General features: G+C 44.0%; 1 protein-coding gene across 5 annotated transcripts in view; it reads right to left on the bottom strand.

Annotated features, from left to right (window-relative positions):
• The window catches only part of NBEAL1 (neurobeachin like 1), a 371,002-nt gene that overhangs the window by 17,717 nt on the left and 336,099 nt on the right, over positions 1 to 17,186 (bottom strand). For all 5 annotated transcript variants that reach the window (XR_012244983.1, XM_073633306.1, XM_073633307.1 and 2 more), the window contains 6 exons: positions 16,874 to 17,046; positions 15,193 to 15,287; positions 14,003 to 14,119; positions 12,915 to 13,076; positions 3,515 to 3,663; positions 898 to 1,033 (listed from right to left, as the gene is read on the bottom strand). Coding sequence is in view for 4 of the 5 variants with exons in the window: in XM_073633306.1 (XP_073489407.1) it covers positions 898 to 1,033; positions 3,515 to 3,663; positions 12,915 to 13,076; positions 14,003 to 14,119; positions 15,193 to 15,287; positions 16,874 to 17,046 (832 nt within the window). In the remaining variant the exon portion in view is untranslated. The remainder of the gene's footprint in view (positions 1 to 897; positions 1,034 to 3,514; positions 3,664 to 12,914; positions 13,077 to 14,002; positions 14,120 to 15,192; positions 15,288 to 16,873; positions 17,047 to 17,186) is intronic.

Below are 17,186 nucleotides of genomic sequence, written 5' to 3'. Positions count from 1 at the left end.
TTGTTCACTAAGGTTCCCTAACAAACCTCTGAGGGCTTCACAGAACAGCTGTATTTACACTGAGATTAAATTACACACCAGAGGACTCTATTTAATAATTAGGTGACTTCTGAAGGCAATTGGTTCCACTAAATTTTAGTTAGGGGTATCACAGTAACGGGGGCTGAATACAAATGCATGCCACACTTTTCAGATATTTGTAAAAATAAATTGAATACCATTTATCATTTTACTTCCACTTCACAATTATGTGCCACCTTGTATTGGTGCATCACATAAAATCCCATTAAAAGACTATTTACGTTTTTGGTTGTAACATGACAAAATGCAGAAAATTTCAAGGGGTGTGAATACTTTTTCAAGGCACTGTAAAATGCCGAATAGCCGCGTTTTTCAGCTTTTATCAGAGTTAGAACGTTTTTACAGCGGAAAAACTCCTCTCAAAACCCACCAGTTCTGGGGTTTTTTTCCAGCCAGAAAACGCCCCTGCCAAAAACTGCTGATAACAGCCTATGAGTGCATGGATACATAGGATAACATGCTGAGGAGTTTATTGGCTGTAGAAAAAAATGCCTGCAGCCAAAAACAGCAGCTGTAAAAATGTCCATGGTGCATGAGGTCTTACACTGAACCTATGCAAAATAAAAAGAAATAAAACACACACGCACTTGGAGTTCAGCATTAAGAATCTTAACTTCCGCAGTAAAAATGCCTCATTGGACACTGCTGACCTTAATGGGTTTTGTGCACTGGAAGGTATTTGTGCATTGTCTTAGATCACAGTTTCTGAATAGACTCCATTTGGTTCAGACATGTCTTTGGATTATGACTCAAAAAAACCCCAAAAAACCCCAGTACATTTTGTTCTTAGCCGAGTTTGCATACAAATATACATACCTCTGCTGGTTTACCAACACCAACAATGATGAGTTTACCATCCTCCAGTCCGACCAGGATGTGGCTATTCTCCTTTGTCACAGAAACACAGTGGATAGGAACTCGCATGGTGAGAGGTGCGACACTGAGACTCAAGCTTTGAACAAAATAAAGTCAACTTAAGTAACTCACGCAGTTAAAGGGATATTAAAAAGTCTTATTATTTTTTCTTTCTAAAAAAACATGTCATACTTACCAGCTCTATGCAATGGTTTTGCACACAGCAGCCCGGATCCTCCTTTTTTAGGGTCCCACGCCGGCGCTCCTGGTCCCTCCCTCCTGCCGGGTGCCCCCACAGCAAGCAGCTTGCTGTGGGGGCATGCAAGCAGACGTCCTCCCGACCTGTGGCTGTGTGTCCTTTCACACATGGACAAACAAGATATTTGGGGGGCACACCCTAAAAGATGCATTAAAATGGTGCAGCCATAAGACCATACAGTAGAAGAAAATATTACAGTGCACACATGCAAAAAAGACATTTACCTCCAGCAAGGCTAGTTTAAAACACCTAAACATTTTCAAAAAAACATTATCAAAAAATATGGGGATTTGGTCACACTATATTGCTATATGGTGCTAAGCCCACTAATCATGGGGTACTTTGTCGCAGTAAGTGGGCTTAGCACCATATAGCAATATGGTGTGACCAAATCCCCATATTTTTTGATAATGTTTGTTTGAAAATGTTTAGGTGTTTTAAACTAGCCTTTCTGGAGGTAAATGTCTTTTTTGCATGTGTGCGCTGTAATATTTTCTTCTTCTTTCACACACGGAGCCGTGACTCGGACTTGCCCCCTCTGTCTCCTGATTGGCTCACTGGCAGTGATTGACAGCCAATGGCTCCCGCTGCTGCCAAAAACCAATCAGGAGTGAGAGTCCATGGAGAGATAAGGCTCTCATGGACATCACTGGATCAAGGGGGAGCTTAGGTAAGTATTAGGGGAGGCTGCTGCACACAGGTTTTTTACCTTCATGCATAGAATGCATGAAGGTAAAAAACCTTCAGCATTTACAATCACCCAACATGATACCAGAGCTGATGGGAGAAGGGCAGGGGAGGGGAAAACAGGAATGCTGTGCACATGCCCTACGTGCTCCTTATGTCATCAGTTGTTAGGACGCAGGCAGCTGGCCTGCATGTGCTCATGGTTGTAATGCTGCACAATAAAACCCATGCTTTCTGTAACAAAAAAGGGCAGGCTTGATCCACCCACCAGCTTGACAATTTTTGGGCAAATTGGGGAAATTTTTAGGCGTTTTGCCACCCCTGAAGGACTCAAATGGCACCCAAGTTGAAAAGGGCTGATCTAGTGATATAGTAGGAATGGGTCTCGTGCATTGAGGACAAATATTTTCCAACTGTGTAGAGGATCTGATCTGTTCAGGTTCTTCTCAGAAGTCTTTTGTTTATATAACCAGATCACTTAATTGTTGATAAAAAAAAAAAAAAAAACATATGGGTCCTCTGAGAGTACATTCTATACTATAGATTTCCTTTACACACATGTGCAATATTATTCACTAGGCATTTGCAATTCGTTTCGTTCCGAATTAGTTTTTTAACGAATTTCGACAAATTCGTTAATTTGGGAATATCCGAATTAACGTAAACCCGTTTAACGAATTTTTTCCGAATATTCGTAAATTCGATAAAATTGAACATTCGGAAATTCGGGCATTTGTACATTAGTAAATTAGTGAATTTGTAAATTCGAAAATTCGGAAATCTGAAATAATAGTTAACTAATAATAACTTAACTATTAGTAATTACTAGTAACTTTGAAATTATAGGTATTGTAATTTCCTTTCAAATTTGGCTGTTAGTGAACGTAACACATACAAATTTTTCCGAAGTTATGAATGATCCGAAAAAATGGAATGGAACGTAATGAATTAATAATAATAAATAACAATAATAATAATAACAACAACGTTTTATTATTATTATTTATTATTAATTTGTTCCGTTCTATTTGTTTAGATGCAGCATTCATTTTGGATAATTTGTAACTTTGGATAAATTCGTATTTGTTACGTTCACTGACAGTCAAATTTGAAAGGAAATTACAATACCTATAATTTAATAGTTAGTTACTATTTCAGATTTTTGAATTTTCGGGTTTTTGGGTTTTCAAACTTCGAATTTACAAATTTCCGAATTTTCTAATTTACAAATGTACGATTTTACGAATGTAAGAATTTACGAATGTACAAATGTAAGAATGTACGAATGAACGAATGTTCGAATTTACGAATGAACGAATGTTCGAATTTACGAATGAACGAATGTTCGAATTTACGAATGTACGAACGAATGCATTTACGAATTTACGAATGAACGAATTTACGAATCGCGATCATAACGAATGACCCGAAAAACGAAAAAAAATAATAAACCAATGAAACGAAAACGAAAATGAACAAGTTTTTTGGCTGTGCACATGTCTATTATTCACCATTGTCACAAAAAAGAACCCTTATCTCTATTCCAGTTAAATATTATTCCCACAAGCACTTGTAAATTATCACAACTTTTATTTTCTGACTGAAATATCTTTGCATGGAAAATCAGAATACCTGTATAGATCACGTATTGAAAGAAGTCCCTGGCGACTGCCAGTCACAATGTTCTCCACAGTCACACACATGTCCAGTATCTGCTCCTTCAGACTCTCAGAGCCTAGGTACTTTCCATTTACACTGTACAGATGTAAGGCATTCCTGTTCTGTAATCAGAAATGCACATAAGATTAAACCACAGCCATTAAGCAAGAACAAAGTAAAATTGTGCTCCAATATATTGATGAGGCTGTGTAGGAAATTGTCAAAATAATGGATTTAAATTGTGTCACTGAAAACTGAAGCGGCAATATGAACTCAAAATGTATCCTACAGCTATACTTCTAGTCTGGGATGGATGGAAAAATAGGATTTTTAAAAACAGCTTACCTGTAAAATCCTTTTCTTTCGAAGGACATCACGGGACGCAGAGCCTCAGTAATTACTGATGGGTTATATAGGTATCACTGGTGATTGGACACTGGCACACCCTATCAGGAAGTTCAACCCCCTATATAATCCCTCCCCCTTGCAGGGATACCTCAGTTTTGTAGCCAAGCAATATAGTGTATAAAAAGAGGGGCGGGACCTCTGTGTCCCGTGATGTCCTTCGAAAGAAATGGATTTTACAGGTAAGCTGTTTTAAAAAATCCTATTTTCTTTCTCGAACATCACGGGGCACAGAGCCTCAGTAATTACTGATGGGATGTCCCAGAGCAATGCTACCTGAGGGGGGGGAACCACGACCAAGTAGGGTGCAATCAGACCTGAGGACCCTGTACCGCTGCCTGCAGCACACTACGCCCAAAGGCGATATCCTCCTGCCTTCTCACATCCACCTGATAGAATCTGGTGAATGTATGAACTGAAGACCAGGTTGCGGCCTTGCAGATTTGAGCCATAGAGGCCTGGTGATGCACTGCCCAAGAAGCACCAATAGCCCTTGTGGAATGTGCCCTGATCTGAAACGGAGGAATCTTCCATTTCAAACCGTAAGCTTGAATGATCAACTGTCGAATCCATTTAGAAATGGTAGCTTTTGACGCTGCCTGTCCTCTATTGGGACCCTCTGGCAGCACAAACAAAACATCCGTCTTGCGGATCTGAGCAGTTGCCCCTAGATAGGCCTTAACTGCTCTTACTACATCCAACGAATGTAGAGATCTCTCTTCCGGAGAACAGGGATCTGGAAAAAAGGAAGGTAGAACAATGTCTTGGTTTAAGTGAAAATCAGAAACCACCTTCGGTAAAAAACTAGGATGAGGGTGTAGTACCACTCTATCCTTGTGTATAATCAAATAAGGCTCCTTACAGGAAAGAGCTGCTAATTCTGATACTCTTCTAGCAGAAGAGATGGCCACCAGAAAAATTAATTTCCTTGTCAACAAGACCAAAGGAATCTGACTTATTGGTTCAAAAGGCTGTTTCTGTAACACAGCCAGGACCAAGTTCAAGTCCCAGGGGTTTAGGGGCGCTTTAACCGGAGGATTAAGACGCATCACCCCCTGCATAAAGTTTCGGACCAAAGAATGCGAAGCAAGTGGCCGCTGAAATAATACTGATAAAGCAGAGACCTGGCCCTTGATGGTACTCAAGGCCAGCTTCATCTCTAATCCTAATTGTAGAAAATCAAGATTTCTACCTATGACATATTTCCTGGGATGTCAACCTCTGGATTCACACCAGGTTATATAAGCTTTCCAGACTCTATGATAAATCATTCTGGAAGCTGGCTTCCTTGCATTAATCAAGGTAGATATGACAGGACCTGACAGCCCACGACTCTTCAGAACGTGGGTCTCAATAGCCAAACCGTCAAATTTAGCGTTTGTAAGGCAGGATGGCACACTGGACCTTGAGATAACAGGTCTGGGCGTACCGGTAGGGTCCACGGGGAACCTACTGTCATCCTTACTATTTCTGCATACCAAGTCCTTCTGGGCCAAGCGGGGGCCACCAGAAGTACCGACTTCCTTTCCTGCCTGATCCTGCGAAGGAGTCGTGGTAGTAGCAGAATAGGCGGGAATGCGTAAATCAGTGAGAACCGATGCCACGGAATCACCAACGCATCCGTCCCGCATGCAAGAGGATCTTTTGTCCTTGCCACAAATCTGTCTATCTTTTTGTTGAATCGGGATGCAAAGAGATCTACATCTGGAACCCCCCATCTTTGGCATATGGCCCAAAAGACGTCGGGATGCAGAGACCATTCCCCTGGAAATAACTGCTGGCGACTTAGATAGTCCGCCTGCCAATTCTCTATTTCCGGGATGAAAACTGCCGATATGCATGGCACATGCATCTCTTCCCAGACTAAGATCTGGTTCACCTCTTTTTGAGCAGCTCGGCTCTGGGTGCCTCCCTGATGCTTGACATAAGCCACTGCTGTGGCATTGTCGGACTGGATCCTGACCGGACAACCCTGTAGCCTGATAGTCTAGGCCTTTAGAGCTAGATGTATCGCCCGGATCTCCAGAATGTTGATGGGTAAGGTCCTCTCTGTCTTGGACCATACCCCTTGGACCGCAGCATGTTCCAGAACTGCTCCCCAACCTGACAGACTGGCATCTGTTGTTACCACCGTCCAGGTAACCGGTAGAAAGGATTTCCCCTTCTGCAGGTTTTCGGGTATGAGCCACCAATTGAGGCTCTGACGCACCGCATGCGACAGGGGCATCGGAAAGTCTAATGCCTGAACTTTCTTGTTCCAGGTCGACAGAATACTGTGTTGCAGCATTCTTGAGTGAAACTGAGCATAGGGAACTGCTTCGAATGAAGACACCATCTTCCCTAGTAGCCTCATACAAAGGCGGACTGAGGGACCCTTCTTGGTCCTTACTGTCAGAATCAGCTCTCTCAAAGCAGTGATCTTTGCCTGGGGTAGAAATATTTTCTCCTGGCTTGTATCTATAATCAGACCTAAATACTCCAGTCTTCTTACTGGTTTTAGGAAAGACTTTTCTAAGTTGAGGATCCAACCCAGGTGTTCTAGATACCTGACTGTGGTCCTCAAGTTTCCATTCAAAGAGGCTACCGACCGGTCTATCAAGAGCAGGTCGTCTAGGTATGCTATGACAGCTATACCCTGAGCCCTTAATCTGGCCAGAGGAGGAGCCAAGATCTTTGTGAACACTCGAGGTGCAGTGGCTATCCCGAAAGGCAGAGCCACAAACTGGAAATGGCGCCCTCCTACCTCGAAGCGCAGAAACTTCTGATGAGCAGGAAAAATGGGCACATGCAGATATGCATCTCTGATGTCTATTGATGCCAGAAATTCTCCTCCCTGCAGGGTGGGAACTACTGTTCGAATTGATTCCATGCGGAAGGATTGAATCCTTAGGAATCGGTTCAGATCCCTTAAGTCCAGAATGGGTCTGACATCCCCATTTGGCTTTTGGACCGTAAAAAGGTTGGAATAGAAGCCCAATCCCTGGTCCTTTGCGGGAACTATCATAATGACCTCCTGCGACAAAAGTCGCTCTAACGCTAGAAGGAGCGACTGCTTTTTCTCTGGGTCTCCGGGAACACTTGATCTGAGGAACCGAGGAGAGGGGAATTCCTGAAACTCCAGCTTGTACCCTAAGGTTACCGTGGAGATTACCCATCTGTCCTGGAAGTCCTCCTGCCAGAGCTCTGAGAACTGTCGCAGTTTTCCCCCCACTCGAGTGAGCGGGGGCGCCCCCTCATGCAGAGGTCTTAGTGTTTTGCCTAGTAGGCTTCTTTTCCCAGAACTTCTTTTGTCCCTGGGGTTGACTCTTGTCTCTGGACCCCGATGGAGGCGGCCGTCGAGACTGCCTGGAGGCTGAAGCCCCCGGTGCTGGGGAAAGAGTCCGTTTGAAAGAGGGACACTTACTCTTCTTCTTGACAGGTAAGAGAGTGCTTTTCCCACAAGAGATTCTCTTGATATAGTTATCCAAGTCCTCTCCAAACAACCTTGCACCACGAAATGGAAACGCAGCCAGTAGCTTCTTACATGGTGCTTCGGCTGACCAATTTTTCAACCATAGGATTCTACGTATATGCACCAACCCCAGTGAAAGACGGGAGGTTTGCACGATAGAATCTCTAATGGCGTCAACCACAAAGCATAAGGCCGCTGGAAGGTTAGCAAACCCCTGAGCCTGCTGTTCAGGTAATACTTTGATGACCTGCTTAACATGGTCTCTTAAGTATTGACAGACTCCAATCGCTGCTACTGCAGGTTGGGCCACTGATCCTGCTAAGGAGAAAACATCCTTCAATAGGGATTCCATCCTTTTATCTACAGGATCCCTGAGCATCTGAGCATTGTCTACAGGACAAGTCAGGCTATTATTTACGGAGGAAATGGTGGCATCAATAGCCGGTATTCCCCACATTTTGATAAACTTTTCTTCCATCGGATAAAGTGTTGAAAACTTTCTCGGCGGAAAAAAACGTTTGTCTGGGTGATCCCACTCAGAATAAATGAGCTTTTCAAGTAAAGTATGAACAGGAAAAGCATGTGCTGCTTGGAAAGGTTTCAGTGACCCCAAAGCAGAAGAGGATTCTTTAGCAGTTTCAGCTATGGGCAACTTAAATGTGGAGCGGACCAATCCAGTGAGGATCTGCACTAAGACTTTCTCCTCTTGGGAAGTCGCAGAGGGTCCCTCTCCACCTGAATCCTCCGAAGAGGAATCATCCGTCCCATCCCGATCCTCTGAAAGGGATTCATCTCCTTTATCCCAGAGCTCCTCTGTCTGAGGGTCTTGGGGAACAGAGGAAAGCCTAGTGCGTTTTCTTCCACTGAGTGAAGACGTAATCACGGCCATTAATCTTTCCTCTAGACCATTAATGGTTGAGGAAAAAACCTCTTGTGTAATATATACAGGGGCTGAAGTGCCAGAAGCAGGTGTAGCCCCTGACCCCGATGGCTCTCCCTGGCTAGCCGTCCCTGGCCCATCTTTAGGGGGGGGGAGGATGCTGCCGACAGGGGGCCCTCAGAACCTGAACGAGATCCCCTAGTGTCTCTGGTTCCTGGGGTGCTTGAACCTCTTACACCCATAGTGCAAAGCAACAAGGTGTGAGGTATACAAATGAACACTGCCCGCTGAGCGATGTAGTCTGCTAAAAGCCTTGCTACCCAATGCTCAGTCTGGTGTTACTTCAGTAAATGCTGCCTAGGAGAATGCCTGTGTCCCACCTTACATGCGACCGTCAGCTCTGTGTCTCTTCCGAAGGCTGTGTGCACCTGTACAGAGTGCCTTTAATAGCCTGCAGCTGGCCTGAGTGGGAGTCTAAGCACCTGTGCTGACGTCCCGCCCCCTCCTCTACCGCCCCCCCCCCTCGAGTTTTGAAAAAAACGAGTGCTTCCCGCACTGGCCGACTCTCGTGTCATGCTTCTGGAGAAAGGCTGGGGGAGGGGGAGGGGGGAGAGAGAGGCTGGTAGCAAGATCTGCCTAAACGGCTATCTTCAGAGATGGTGGCCATTAGGCCGCAGAGCCCGGGTGGTATAACCACTTTCTAGACCCCTGTGGCCCCTCTCTAGCCTGGGGGGGAACATTCAAACATGAGAAATCCCCCCTTCCATCTTACCTTGCAGCCAGCTTGAGACGCTGGGACATAAACAGCGATGAAAAAACACTGAGACAGACAGTCAGCATGTGCAGGTTTGTGCTCTTGGCAGCCCCCGGTGGTCACAATAGGCATAGCATGCATTTACCTTAAAGGAGAAAATACACTAGAACTCAAAAATTCTGTGGAATCTCCTCTTACCTTATCCAGCTGCAGGGTGCTGTTTACACAGACCCAATCTTCACCTCTCACGGTGGGCTCCGTTGGAAAAAAACATCAGAGACTGGGGCCCCCTACGAATAGGGGGATCCAACAGTTCTGGGACCGTAAAGCACCTCGCCAGAAATTAGGAAGTTTAAAGCCATTTTCTGATCTGCGGGGTCCAGCTCTCTAAAAAGAGAAGCATTACGGGTAAAACCTCGTTTCTTCGGACACGAGGCCCGGGTACCATTCAATTCGGCCATGAAAAGACACTTTGAATGGATCCGGTTCGCCTGGCTTGCCCCAGTATAGGATCTTAGGATATTCCCTTTGGAGCTCAGCACAGGACATCTTTACACGTCCATCACCTAAGACACTGGCGTAAAAGCTGAGGTATCCCTGCAAGGGGGAGGGATTATATAGGGGGTTGAACTTCCTGATAGGGTGTGCCAGTGTCCAATCACCAGTGATACCTATATAACCCATCAGTAATTACTGAGGCTCTGTGTCCCGTGCTGTTCGAGAAAGAAAAGAATAACACAAGGACTCGCATTCTTATTTTTTCTGGCAAATCTGTTTCTCTCCAGATCCTCTACAGTGCTTGCCATATGGCTGAAGGCCTAGGCAATTGGTCAGATAAACTATGTTAAAGGCAGGGTCAAAGTTCCAAGTGGATGATCCTTCCCTCCAGCAAATATCATGTGACCCAGCCTCTAGGCCTTCAGATTTATGGAAAACGCTGAAGAGCTTGGTACAGACTTTTCTCAAGTCATCTACATAGTGGAGTGTCGCCTGCACTCGCGTTCCATTCTCTTTCCCTCCACATAGCACTGAGGAAGCATTTCCCTGCTGCTGCTTCTTGCTTGCATCGCTTAAAGTACCTGGGTCTAGTCATGGACACGCTCAGGCTAGAGTGCATCTTCCACAAGAGAAACTTTAGACTCTATAGTCTTAAGAGTCATCCAACTCTGTGCAGGAGAGTCCTGGGTGAGATGGTAGCCTCTTTCAGACAGTTCCATGTGCCCAGTTTCACTCCAGGCCTCTACTACACAACATTCTGTTGACATAGGGCAAGTTAATTCAATCTCTGTACAGACCAATTTGTCTTTCACCGAGTACTAGGTTGCCCCTTGCTTGGTGGCTCAGAAATCTTGCTCTGGATTTGGAAAGTCTTTCCTTCTCATCTTTTGGAGGACCCTCATGACAGATGCCAGCATAGGGGTTGTGAAGGAATCCTGAGTCCTGGAGGAGTCCCAGCTCCCATTCAACTTTCCGTCTCCAGTTTCAATGTCTCTACAGCATTGAGCCATTCCACTGGAGGGTCACCCAATCCAAATTTAGTCAGACCAACTGGCAACTGGCCACACCACTGGCATACATCAACCATCAGTGAGGTACCATAGGTCTTCCCACAGCACAGGAGGTAGACTAGATACTGTTCTGGTTAGCCATGTAAATTCCAGATAATTATCAGGCAGATTTCCTTTAGCCAGTAAAGCCTTGACCCAGGGGAGTGGTCCCAAAGGTGTTCCATGACCCCTACTGGGCGTTCCAATAGAAGCTATACCACACCTAATCTAAGGTGGAACCTTAACAAGAATATATAGATGTGCGGGCACTTTTCAATTCAAACTTCATATTCCAAACATGAATAATCTGATGTTTAAATATGCTTATTCATAATGAACAAATTATATCACAGTAACAGATGTGGCCCTAAACATTAAACCGCTGCCACTCAAGATAATGCTGAATCAGTTTCCCCAACTATATCATATTCATATATTATCCAGTATTTCAAACATCGTAATTACCGTATTTATAGGCATATAACACAATTTTTTTTTTTTTTACCAGCGGGGGCGGGGATTGGGTTGGTCCACCCCGGGTGCCACCTATGGGAGGGTGTCGGGACCGGCTGCCGCGCCTCTCCTGGCCCTGGGACAGCGCTGCCATACTTAAAAAAGTTAGGAAAATATTACCGACAGCTCTTTCTCATATACCGCTCCTCCTGTGTCACTCTCCATGTAAATGGTAGCTTGTAATACCTCAAGTAACGCCACTTGTTCTGGCCGCTCTCCTCCACCCGCTCTGCCTCCTCCTCGAGTTTAGCTTTTGATTGGAGGAGAGCAGTCATGTGACTATTAATGAAACAGCAGAGGAGAGTCACATGACCATTGTGACAGACCTAGCCGGGACAGAGGCTGTTGGAGAGGACTGAATGCAAGCCTGTTGCCTTTTGATTATGGACCCTGGGGTTGGTGTTACTTTGGATTCAACTCCATGTCCCCCCAAAACACACAGTCTCTGGGAACCCTTTATATGCCATATTAGAATGATAAGACTGAATTATACTGTTGGGACACATCCTGTGAGGAGATGCTGGTGTCATCAACTCCAACTACCTGTGTTTATGTTAATTGAGTGAGCTGATCACATTAGCCACCAGCACTGGCAAGGAGACGAACTGTTGATGAATAGGCTGAGGAGGGGGGAGATTGTTGTTTGTATTGTTAATTGTAATTAGCTCCAGCTATTGTGTTTATACTACTGTGTGAAGCTCGGTGCCCACAAGTCTGTCATCTGGTCTGGGTAAATGTTTTAGTAAATTAGCTCATGTTAATTAGGTTAGCTTTGAGTCAGCCTGCTGTATAAATGTGTGTGAGATCTCAAATAAAGAGTTAGTTCTGATGTACTCCAAGACTGGTGTTGTCTAGTTCTTGGGGGTTCCTATAGCCAGATCCATTGGGCTCGTGTTCCAGAACTTAGGAAGCAGTATACTGACGGAAGCACTCAAGCGGAGTGTGGGACGTTCCGTGACAACCATGTCCACGAGAGAGCAGCGTTAATTGAGATATATAGAAGCTTTTATTTACAATGATATACAGGAGGAGCGGTATATGAGAAAGTGCTGCCAGTAATATTTTTTTAATTTTTTAAAGTATGCTGGCAGCGCTGTCCCAGGAGACTGGGGGTCTCCTGGGAGTGCAGGAGGGCTTTATAATGAAAGAAGTCAGTGTAGTGTGCAGGGAAAGGGATCCGTGTGCTGTGCAGGGGGCTGTGTAATGTGCAGGGGGCCCGAGTGCTGTGCAGGGGGCTGTGGAAGGTTTTTTTTCCTGAAACTTGCCTCTTAAAATTAGAGTGCGAGTTATACGCCTGTGCGTGTTATACGCCAATGAATACGGTATTTGTCTTTTTTGTATTGGGATGTTTGTAATAATGGATAAGTACATGAATATGATATACGTGAAGAGAAGGCACTGATTCAGTATAATTATTTCATGTTTAGGGGTATATGTGCTACTATGGTATTATTTGTTCATTAAATGGACAGATTATTCATGTTTGGAATATGAAGGTCAAATTGAAACATGCTCACAGATCTATACATTCCTGCATTTGTGTTTGATTGGCACATGCATGCAAATCGGCTGCAGCACTGATCAGTGTATTCTGGCAGCAGAGGCGTTCCGCTGTCAGAATACAATAACAGCGGAGAGGATTCTTTCATCCATGTGTGTCCCTCAATGAACGCCATTAAAAGTATTTTACGATATGTGCGAAAATCCTATTTTTTAGGTGCTAATGTGAATTTAGGAAATAACTTTATTGGTTTTATAATCAATACATAACTGCATTAATTGGTGTTAAGTTCCTCTTTTATTGTTAATACATAATAACGTACCTTAAGGGTTCCTTTGCCTTCCAGGCTGCTGTGGATGACAATATGTCCATCCCAGGACACAGCTAAATTGGGAATAGTCATGACAAGGGAACTATCGCTTGGTGGCTTTAGTGTCCTCATGTACTGGCCTCGTCGGATTGTATGGATAATCACTATTCCATCCTGTCACAAAGGCAAAATGAATTAAATTTTCTTTTAGTACACCAGGGTGTGAAAATGGATCATGTGCTTAGTAAAATATCTAAATGATTGATTTATTAAAAATCAAGTAAATGGTGACTTTCAGCTAAAAACATTTCAGATGCATCAGAGCAAAAGATTCTCAAAGTGTTACAGTTCATTTTCTTTGGAAAGCATCTGTGAGTAAGAGCTAGAGCTAACCAGTCAGTAGGGAGCATGAACCTCGCTGATTGCAGAACTTTAGGAGCAGATGTGTGTCATACCTGCAGAGAGACCACTGCTTCCACATAGAGAGCAAGGGTCTATTTCTTTAGTATACTGGCAGGGAGAGGCTTTCTTTTTCAGACTGTAAAACTTAGGGGACCTTTTGTTTTGATGCTCTTAAATATGTTAAGCAAATTTAAAGGATAAGTTCACCTTTTGACAAAAAATAATAAATGCACATTTTTTTGCAGGTAAAAAAATGTGCATTTATAATTTTTTGTTGCAGGAGACTGTAAAGCATTGCACCAGCAACCAGCAGATCGCTGATGTCATGCAGGTCTCCAGCAGACCTGTCACTTCGTACGAGCAAGCCGAAACATGCTGACAGGAAGAATCAATGAACTACCACAGCGCCGTGGTAGTTCATTAGGAACTACAAGCCAACAGCTGCTAAGGCTGTCGGGCCTTGTAATTTTCCATTTACAGAGGACTGTAAATGAGTGACGCGGCCGGACAGACTGCATTTTTTCACAAATTTGACAGCATTGAAGATCCCCCACTAGCTGTCACAGTGGAGGCTGGTCCTTTCATAACATGTTACACCCTGAATATGGGTGTACCATGTAACATGCTAAAAAAGGTGAACTTATCTTTTAAACTAAAAGTTAATTTGGGTTTTAAACAGCTATTAAAAAAAATCTTACTCTGGCACCAGAAACAGCCATGTCTAGCTCAGTGCTAATGGCAACACTAGAGATTTCATCTGTGTGTCCGTACAAGATCTGCAAAGGTTTGGCCGACAGGTCACCAGCAACAGCACCCTGAAGAAAGAAAAAAATAACAATTAGCAGGTACAAAAATTGTCTATATGGTCAATTGTCACCACACAGAAGCAAAAAAATTTCAAGACTTGATTGAGACCCCTTTCACATCTGGTCTGCCTGTCAATTTTTCAGGTGGACCTGATCAGATGGTCTGTTCATCCCCATGGACAGGTGAGTGTAAAGGGACTTGTGTCTGCTTACACCCACCTATCTCCAGGTCCAATCCGGTCCGCAAAAAAAAAAAAAAAAAAAAATATGAAAGAGGATCTGTCGTCTTCGGTTTAGGCGGATCAGAGCGTAGTTGTCTATTTACATCGGGACGCCCATTGAGCAGAGTGGGCTCTGTCTGTGTCTACTCTGCAGAAACTGAGCGGACACAGATGTGTCATCCACTCGCTCTGGTCCGGATCAGCAGAGGATCTGTGAATGGATCCCCTGCTGATTAGGAAGGAGTCCATCCTGTCTGAAAGGGCCTTACAGATATCTGTACAGGACTTTTTCCCATGTATACTACTCCTATTATGTTAGTTTTCTTGCCATCTACAATGTAGTGCCCAAACCGTCCCTCTTACAGACAATTAATGTACAATACATCTATGGAATTACTAAAACTTATTTGAAACAATCATCTGGACATTTTTTTCCCATTAATCATTTGGTCATGTCACTTAAACTGACCATAAACCTTGCAATCTGATTTGTTGTATGTCTTATAGCTACCAGATTTTTATGGGAGTCTACCAAAACAATCCATTGAACATCTACATTTGTGGCCAACTTCAGAGGAGGGGAATGGGCAGGCTACACGTTTTCACATTCTAACTACATGAGTGCCTGAGGAACTCTTCCTAGGTTACACGTTTTCAGATTTTAACTACAGTAAGTGCCTGAGGGTCTCTACCTCTACACCCTTTAGGTTGTGAATCTATACCAAGATTTAGTAGAGGCATTTCTGGATTGTGGCATGATTTGGATTTTTTTTAGCCAGCCTATATTAGATGTTTTCTAAACTGAGCAAAATAGAAATCCAGTCAACAAAAAAATACTGAATAGAAAGAAATGTTACTCACTTGCTGTGAGATTTGCCAGATCATACACGTTGTATCTCGAGACCCAGATATGAGATGTATACCACAGTAATCCGTAGCAAGACAGGTCACAATGTCTATCAGACAGATAAAACAAAGGCAAACTTTAAGCTAAGAAAACACTAAATAGCCATTGTATGTCCTTAAAGTGGTATATAACCCAAAACCAAAGATGTAATATACCTCAGATTACAAATACTTAGATGTGGTGGCTGCATTATTTTTTCAAGGCCTTTTTCCTATCTGTTATCACCTGGTGATCTGGCCAGTAACACACCTCCTATAAAGGAAAGAAAGCCTAAAAAAACTACAGCCATCATAACTAAGATTTGGTAATCTGCAATATAAAAAAATGTTTGCTTTTGGGTTTATTACCGCTAAAGAGGTTGTAAACTACCACCCCCCCCCCACAAAAAAAAGATTGCATACCAGCTCATTATGAAATATTGACCTTAGGCACCCGTGCCGCCGGTCACGCAGGGTCCTAAAGAAACGGCACAAGCGGGTTGTTACTTTAGTGCGCATGCGCCGATGATGTAGGCCACAGCGTATATAGTAAATATCTCCTAAACAGTGCAAGTTTAGGAGATGTTTACAGTACCTACAGGTAAACCTTATTATAGGCTTAACTGTAGGTACAAATAAAGAGGAAGATGTTACTTCCTCTTTAAGGTCCGTTGGACACAGGAGAGTCTAACTACTATGTGCCCCTCTCAGTGTTTTACCAAGAGGGGCAGGTGCAGCATCCAGCCTCACTGTCTACAGCCTGCCAAAGTTAGACAACACATCTTTCAGAATGCCAGGCGCATGAATTACAGCGGCGGGGTTTTTTTCTGAAGCACCGGATTAGAGCCAGAGGCTCTAATAGGCTTCAAAATAGAGTGGGCTTGGGACGCAGAGCATTGCGTCTGGAGCCCACCCAGTTGTGTTGCAACAGCAAATGAATATTCACTGTTGCAACACTGATCCTCCTCCCAGCCAGCTCGAAAGCGGGTCTAATACCCGTCACACGATTAGCTGAAAGGACAGGCGATCCTATTGGATGCCTAAGAGGAGGGGAGGAGAGACGCTGACCGATGTCTGGATGCCCGATCCCCGCCGCTCCTCGGATGCCTGCCAATGTCCAATGCCCTCGCCTAGATGGGGTAAGTGCCAGTGGACCGACAGGCAGACAGCGCGGGGGGGGGGGGGGGGGGGGGCTCGGTTGTTTTCCGGCCCCCAAACAAAAAAACACACCAGCCACCACTGTTCTCCAGTTACCTTCCAAAGTTTTAGAGCCCTTTCACACGGTTGGACTTATTACATCCTCCCATAGAGGAGAGCGGGCTGTGTATGTCTGCTCTGCATAGGCGGAGAAGACACGGATCAGCCATGCACCTACACAGTGGGGATCAGAGTGATTTTGAAAAGGTGCCTGCACAACTTTGGTGTGACTTTTGTCCAGAAAAATGTAAAGCCGGAAGAAAGTTGCACCAAAAGTCGCATTACAGTAGCACTGGAAATAATGTGACTTTGGAGACGTGCTAATGTGAATGAAGCCTTATGGAAAATGTTTTCTAACACAAGAATGTGAAAAGAATAACTGAAAAATGATAGCCTTTGTGGCTAACTGGAGTGGTGTTTTTTTTTTAACAAGCCTATTAAACTGGCTGCTAACGCTCACCCATGTGACGAATGTGTTGTCCAATCACTTTGCCCTTTGTCAGTGATGTCACTCTAATACTGTTATCCCAGTGGCCTCCACTGAACAGCACTTTTCCATCATGAGACACCACAAACAGCTTGGAGGTAACCTCAAGGCCAGGGGCGAATGGACCGGACACAAAGCGCTGGGTTCTGTCATTAGGAGGAAATAACAGGTAAAATTAATGCCATTTTTAATGTGTTGTTATTTTAGAATCATTAAAGAGGGAACATTTATTATTTTATAATTGTTCATAAACAGCAATGGCCAGGTAATTCTGCCATAATCAAAT

This window comes from Aquarana catesbeiana, linkage group LG06 (assembly GCF_042186555.1).
Source record: "Aquarana catesbeiana isolate 2022-GZ linkage group LG06, ASM4218655v1, whole genome shotgun sequence".
In the NCBI taxonomy this organism is placed as follows: Eukaryota; Metazoa; Chordata; class Amphibia; order Anura; family Ranidae; genus Aquarana; species Aquarana catesbeiana.
This window is presented reverse-complemented; position numbering and strand designations above follow the sequence as displayed.